At 37.0% G+C, this 7,796-nt stretch overlaps 1 protein-coding gene across 1 annotated transcript; it reads right to left on the bottom strand.

The window, feature by feature from the left end:
* Positions 1–2,823: 2,823 nt before the first annotated feature.
* On the bottom strand, positions 2,824–4,344 carry LOC311300896 (retinal cone rhodopsin-sensitive cGMP 3',5'-cyclic phosphodiesterase subunit gamma-like). Its single transcript, XM_084425554.1, has 3 exons — positions 4,264–4,344; positions 3,369–3,522; positions 2,824–3,274 (listed from the first exon to the last, which is right to left on the bottom strand). Exons 2-3 carry the CDS (start codon positions 3,508–3,510, stop codon positions 3,198–3,200), a joined length of 219 nt encoding a protein of 72 aa, XP_084281680.1. The 5' UTR covers positions 3,511–3,522; positions 4,264–4,344; the 3' UTR covers positions 2,824–3,197.
* Positions 4,345–7,796: the final 3,452 nt, after the last annotated feature.

The raw sequence follows: 7,796 nt of genomic DNA on the forward strand, positions 1-7,796 counted from the left end.
GATGCAGAAAAGAAGAGAGTGAGAAAACTATTATGTTATAAAAGGAATTATATAGAAATTACTTAAAGTCCCCCTGTAGTCAATCATTTTATCCCTTAAAACTCATCTTTGATTACCAAAATGACATATTTAAGTGTTTTTTCCTTGAAAAAATTTCTTCATGCCTTAAAATAGCTGGACTTTAACTTGACACCTTTGCCTCATTTAGTATTGCGGTTCTATATGGACCTGGAGAGGTTCTGTATGGAGGAATGAAGGACCTGGAGAAATTCTGTATGGAGGAATGAAGGACCTGGAGAGATTCTGTATGGAGGAATGAAGGATCTGGAGAGATTTTGTATGGAGGAATGAAGGACTTGGAGAGATTCGGTATGGAGGAATGAAGGACCTGGAGAAATTCTGTATGGAGGAATAAAGGATATGGAGAGATTCGGTATGGAGGAATGAAGGACTTGGAGAGATTCGGTATGGAGGAATGAAGGACCTGGAGAAATTCTGTATGGAGGAATAAAGGATATGGAGAGATTCGGTATGGAGGAATGAAGGATCTTGGAGAGATTCGGTATGGAGGAATCCGAATGAATGACATGGAGAGGTTCTGTATGGAGGAATGAAGGACCTGGAGAGATTCGATATGGAGGAATGAATGATCTGGAGAGATTCTGTATGGCGGAATGAAGGACCTGGAGAGATTCGATATGGAGGAATGAATGATCTGGAGATATTCGGTATGGAGGAATGAATGATCTGGAGAGATTCTGTATGGAGGAATGAAGGACCTGGAGAGATTCTGTATGGAGGAATGAAGGTTTGGAGAGATTTTGTATGGAGGAATGAAGGACCTGGAGAGATTCGGTATGGAGGAATGAAGGACCTGGAGAAATTCTGTATGGAGGAATGAAGGATCTGGAGAAATTCTGTATGGAGGAATAAAGGATATGGAGAGATTCTGTATGGAGGAATGAATGATCTGGAGAGATTTTGTATGGAGGAATGAAGGACCTGGAGAGATTTTGTATGGAGGAATGAAGGACCTGGAGAAATTCTGTATGGAGGAATAAAGGATATGGAGAGATTCGGTATGGAGGAATGAATGATCTGGTGATATTCGGTATGGAGGAATGAAGGATCTTGGAGAGATTCGGTATGGAGGAATCCGAATGAATGACATGGAGAGGTTCTGTATGGAGGAATGAATGATCTGGAGAGATTCTGTATGGCGGAATGAAGGACCTGGAGAGATTTGATATGGAGGAATGAATGATCTGGAGATATTCGGTATGGAGGAATTCAATTCAATTCAATTCAAATTTATTTGTATAGCGCTTTTCACAATACATATTGTTTCAAAGCAGCTTTACAGAAAGTGCATTTCAGAAATGTACATAGAAAAATAAAGTTAGTTAATCATGTATTAATTTAGGGCATAACATCGCTGGCGTTGAGTCATCTCTCCAATATTCCCATGAATTCCCATGAATGAAGGACCTGGAGAGGTTCTGTATGGAGGAATGAAGGATCCGGAGAGGTTCTGTATGGAGGAATGAAGGACCTGGAGAGGTTCTGTATGGAGGAATGAAGGATCCGGAGAGGTTCTGTATGGAGGAATGAAGGACCTGAAGAGATTCTATATGGAGGAATGAAGGCCCTGGAGAGATTCACTATGGAGGAAAGAAGGACCTGGAGAGATTCACTATGGAGGAAAGAAGGACCTGGAGAGATTCACTATGGAGGAAAGAAGGACCTGGAGAGATTCTGTATGGAAGAATAAAGGATCTGAAGAGATTCGGTAGGATCTGGAGAGAGTCAGTATATAGGAATGAAGGATCTGGAGAGATTCGGTATGGAGGAATGGTCTCTGATCTCCAAACTCATCAGGCATTATAGAAGAAGACTCTATAAGCTGATATAGAGATAACTGCTCTAAGAGCTGTTATCTTGAGAAAAGTATGTTGCAATACTTGTGGCCAACTTGAACTAGAAAAAAAACATTTATTTCATAATGAGATTTCCCCACTTGCAACTGTTTTACTTCAATGAAAGGTTAGAATTTTGTGAATTGTTTAAATGAAAGATCAAAAGGATAAACAATGCAGATTTATTTTCACAGCCGCCTTTGCTCATATTTACCAAGGCTGCCAATATTAGTGAAGGACATAGTATGTGTCCCTTCTTCTGTAGTGTTTTCGATAGTCTCCTTGTAGAAAGAAGACTCGAAAACCGGAATATTCAAAGAAAAAAAAAATCTTCTATAATCTTCTTCAACTTACCAGCAGGTAAACTCAACGTCATAACGCATGTTATTTTAAAGATTTCTTTCATTGAAATATGTCGTGAAGTAAAAGTGCCTCATCTCAGAAAATCGTGCATGAGCAGAATCCAGAGATCGCGACTTGAGTTAAAAACATTTACAGAACTGAAATAAGTTAAAAGGGTTGCAGTAGTTTACCAATAAGTGACATTTTGTGAGAAAAAATAATAAAACACTGCACCTTACAGTAATGAACAATTTTAGAAACTGTTCATATAGGAGCTCCAGAAAAAATCCTACAAAAAGTAAGCTGGTAAATAAGTAGTTTTATATAAAGCCCTTCTAAAAGGTATTTATCTGATAACAAATAAACTTAATACCTTGATATTTCACAGATTGTATTTTGTTAGTGCCGATGCCTGATATGACCAATGGATATAAAACCAAGATTTTACACACTGAGACTTTTTCATATTTGAACAAAGTGAAATTAATGAACTTGTTTCAAAATGAACCCAGTTTAAATATTCTTTATCAGGTCTGAAAGAGAAAAGACTAACTACACAAATTTTGGAAAATAAATGTTTTATTGTGTTCTACTGCCAAATCAAGGGTTTTAATTAACCATGAGTAGATTCTGACACAGACACAATCACATGTACAGTTCAAAAAAATAAATTCGATTTGTACATAGTTCTGTATTTTACCACAACAATTAGGAGAGAGATGATCATAGCATGATATTGCAGCTCTGAGAATGATTCAAGAGCAAAAGAGTCACTGTGTCATTTGTCCTTATTTCCCTCCAATAACAATATGAATCATGTCGGATCCTCTTTGTTTGTTGGGCTGAAGCATCCGCTGCTGGTTCAGTCTTGGTGTGAGTAATATTACATGATCATCTTGGCTGATCAAAGATCTCCAGAAGAAACCAGAGGGAAAGTTTCTACAAAATTCCATATTTCGCCAGATCGCTGAGCTCCATGTCACCAAAAGCTTCCCAGGGGCAAACCACAGTGATGTCTGTTGAAAACCCAGAGAAAGAAGGTGGTCAGGCTCATTCAAAACACTGAAACAATATTTACGTGATGAAGGCGACTGAAATGCCACGCTTTACCTGTGCCGAGACCCTCCATCCCAGGGATGTCATCTCCCATGCCTTTCTGGCCAGGTTTAGGAGCCTTGCTCTTGAAGGTGCGAGTGGTCCTCTGCTTGAACTTTGGTGGCGCTCTCTTCTCAACAGGTGCTGGGGCGTCCATTTCTCTCACTTACTGAAATATAAACAGGCTTACTTTAAAAACGGGCTATATTGTCCCCTTTACTGATGTCCTTAACAGGTTAGCTGATAATCTTCTCATTTTGGGATTGTGTTAATCCTAATCTGCTGGTTACACAATGAGTAGGTTTATTTACCAATATCTGTTTTCCTTGTGATATATACAGACAGTGTGAATGATAAGCTCTTTACATAATCGTGCTAATCTCGTAGAGGAGATGCTCTAATCCCAGCGCTCTAATTCGCTGTTGAATGTCTACTGTACATTTCAAAGAAATTTGAGTCTTTGAGGCTGTAATCTATGAAAGCTTGTTTCTGCCATGGAATAAAAAAATAAAAAGGTACAGTAATGAAGAGTTTCCATGTTTCCAATACCAAACTTTATATTCCGTGGTGGAATCAAGCATCCATGGAAATCACTGCACTTCACCTGTAGTTTAATGTATTTTTGACTCACATTCTGCTTTTCCTTTTTATTTATTTCCTCTCCATCACGAAATCTGTCTCTTTATCAGTCCACAAAAGTCTTTCTCTCTTTCTCTCTTTGTTTTTATGTTCAGTCTGTTTTGTGTTTTCTCCTCATGCTCCTCATCCCAGAATTCCTGCTCTCAGTAAACCATGTCTTGTGTATTAACTACAGTCTGTCTGGGTAAAAATGAAATACCGTAGTACTTTACCTGGCTGTTTCTCAGTGCGTTGTGCTGTAAATGTGTCTCAGGTGAGGCGAATCTCTTACCTGTGCTGGAGTTTCTGGCTCTTCTGGTTCTCTTAGCTTCTCTTCTGCGATGTCTCGCTTCAGCTCGTGTCCAGTGTCTCTGCCGGACTCTTTTATAGCGCTCGACTAATCTTCTGATCCTCAAACGCCTCCAACAGAAGCAGATAGAGGGATCAGGAGATTGACACATGGAGTATTTTAAGCACTTCAGGCTCTTACAGCTGAGGACACGCGTGTGGTAACAGTCATAGTTTATTCACAACATCTGCAGTTTGTCTGACAGACACAGACATAAACAAGCGATATACTAAAATATGATGAATGTGTGTTCAAACACCTTTATGGTCATTAGTTGATTAAAACATAATACTTTCTCTATCCTCAGTTCTAATCTAATTTTCATATTATCAACACATCCCAGCTAACCAAAAATATTAGAAGAATGTTGTGCTAACGTTCCCATTAGGTTTGGGAAACTTTTTCTGAATGTTCTCTCAAAGTTTAAATGTTTTACAAATGTTAATGGAACTTTCCATTTGATCATTTTGCAAACATTATGGGAACGTTACTTTTGAATGTTCTCTAAACAACTTTTGTGCTAATGTTTTGAGAACATTATTAAAGACCAGATAACTTTGAACACATTCTATTAATGTCACTGAGAAAGTTTGTTCATAACTTTGAGAGAACGTTCCCTGTATCGTTCATTTTTATTTTCCATATTAAATACTTCATAACCAATCATATGAATTGTAAGCAAATTTAATCTAAATCTAGAAATAAATCAGTATGTTTTATTTTGATGCTGTGTCTGTTCAACTTAATGTTTAAATGATTAAATAGCATCAAATGCTTCTTGTCAACAAAGTAAAACTCAGACTTGTTGTGAGTTTATGTTGATTTCATGTTTCTGTTCTCAGGTCAGGCTCTTCTCTAACCTGCGACTGCTGAGGTGTAAAGACGACTTCACCGCTCTCATCTGTTTTTAGCTTCGAGCTGCTATAAAAACCAGCAGCCGGTATTCTGAGAAACACACACCTGAGCTAACCTGATCCTAAACATACGGTTATATCTGACCTTTACTAATTAAAGAATAAGCAGCTCTAATCCACAATCCTGATTGGCTGTCCTGACAGTAATTTAGGTTATTACACATAATCTGCTCATTAAGATATACTGTAATGTTCTCATGTGTGTTTGTTTATTCTGTGCTGTGAGTCTGTGACACGTATTCAAACACACCTTTAGCTGATGAGGATGAGTTTATATACAGCTAATGAGACGGAAATTTCCCACATCTGAAGTCGTAATCATGAGTTAGTTGCGTTCAAGTGATTTGTTTTCGGCAAAAATATGAATCATGGAGGACACCAGGTTCATTCTTGCCTATTTTTTGGGGAAATCTTAGTAAAGCCAAAAGGTATTGAAGTAATGAGTCAATATCCAACAAATTTTATATCAAAATGATAGCGTCCTATTCATTGGCAACCATATACAAACATTCACCATGTCATCTGATTCTGGAGTTTTAGTCAAATAAATTGTGTTTTCACTGTGTAAAACACACAATATGCATCAAATGGTTATTTAAAATACTCAGGTATCAAAATGAGAGTTTCATGAATTTGAATTGAAAGGCCGTTCATTTCCAATCTTCTGAGGTCTGATCTTTGTGGCAAATCCAGAAATGAACATCGCTGTCATTACTCACATCTCTCCCGAAACTGCAGTGACCTCTGACCTTTCCTCTAGGTTAAATGTAACTTGTGTCTGTATGAATGTTTTTAACTCTTAGCTGAGCATTAGCTCTATTTTAAATCCTGACTCTCGAGATCCTGCACTGAGAAGAGACCGCAGCTCTTAATCTGTCCCGTTAATGTGAACCTGTTAAAGTGGATCAGGGAGTGTTGTAACACATTGGCTTAACCAATTACAGACGAGCACACGCACGACCACCAGCCGCCTGAGGTCACAGCAGAAGCGTGTGAAAAACAACAAAAGAACATTTAGCTAATGCTCCCATTGAGTTAGGCTATGAAAACTTTATTTCTGAATGTTCTCTGAACGTTCAAAACGTGCTTTTTTTTTTATGTTTCAGAAATATTTCTTGTTTATGTGAACATTTAGTGAACATTCCATTGTAACAGTTGGATGTTTATATAACTCTACTTGTTTCAGAACGTTCAGAGAACATTCAAAAGTAACATTTCCATAATGTTTGAAGAATGATACAATGAACATTGTATCATTCTTCAAACATTATGGGAACGTTACTTTTGAATGTTCTCTGAACATATAAACATCCAACTGAGACATCTCAGAAAAAATAAGCAGTGTATAAGTAAACTTTTTGTGCTAATGTTTTGAGTACATTATTTAAAAAAAAACAGATAACTTTGAATGAACGTTCTATTAACGTTACTGGAAGTATTTTTGTTCGTAACCTTGCTAGAACGTTCCCTACTGGGAATATAATAAGTATTATTTCACATTCTGGTCATGTCAATGAATGTTAAATGACAGAAGTGAATCAGCTGTAAATATCAGTTAAAACACTTTCACAATTTCTTCTGCAGGACCCACAAAGATTGAACAAACACACACGCTGCCTGTTGGGTTTTTACAGCTGATATACTGTTTTATAATTGCTTTATATCTGTTTGTTATTGTGAAATGAAATCATTTTGAAATTATATGTTTCAAACTAAATGAGGGCGGGGCAACCTGTCAATCACATGAGATCAACCAATAGCAAAACCACATCAATTCCCCACAGACACAATCAAGCCCCGCCCACAGAAGCGTTTCACTCGATATACGACACAGTAGAGAAGAAAAGACCTGCACAACTTCACTTTCATGACGACTTTAAGATGTCATTTACGATGACAAATGAAACAAGATTTCACCAAACAAGCCGTCTGTAGAGAAGGTGCTTGACGCTGATCTGGGATCAGTGTGATCAGTTGTATGTGAGAGAGTCAGCAGACGTGTCCCGTCTCACAGCATCATCAGAGGGATTCACCTGTCGCGCTCTCCGTGTCACACCTGACTGACACAACACACACTCTCAAATACACATCCAAATCTCTGTGGTGTATTTTACGATAATCCATTCAAAAGATGCACAATCTGAGTGCAAATATTTCTTAGGCCTAATTTTCTTTCGCTGGATATAGAAAATGGATATGTTTAAACAGACATGGATTTTTGCTTATATAGTCCCAGGATTTCACAAACGTTTTTTGCAAAACTTTGGTAGGTCAACATGAACCTAAAATGAATACAAATATGATTTATTTATTTTTTATTTTAAATTTTTTATATTTTTTTCTTTTTATTTACTTAGTTTTTACTTGTTTTTTCATTGTATTATTCCTTTTATTCTTTTTATTATTATTATGTGTTTTGATTTGTTTGTGGTCTGTGGTCATTGTTGTTTTGTTTTATGTTAAAATATAGAATTAGAAATATATATTTCTTAAAAACATTATGGACCCGTACATATAAAAGTATATGATTTCTTAATATGAAATTATATGACAATTTATATA

Source organism: Rutilus rutilus, assembly GCF_951802725.1.
Source record: "Rutilus rutilus genome assembly, chromosome: 12".
Lineage (NCBI taxonomy): Eukaryota > Metazoa > Chordata > Actinopteri > Cypriniformes > Leuciscidae > Rutilus > Rutilus rutilus.

Bases quoted from the DNA above. Each gene is read 5' to 3' on its own strand.
- LOC311300896 (XM_084425554.1), bottom strand. From the start codon at position 3,510: ATGGACGCCCCAGCACCTGTTGAGAAGAGAGCGCCACCAAAGTTCAAG. The intron at 3,275-3,368 runs GTAAAGCGTGGC...GGTTTTCAACAG, and splicing joins GATGGAGGGTCTCGGCACAG to ACATCACTGTGGTTTGCCCC.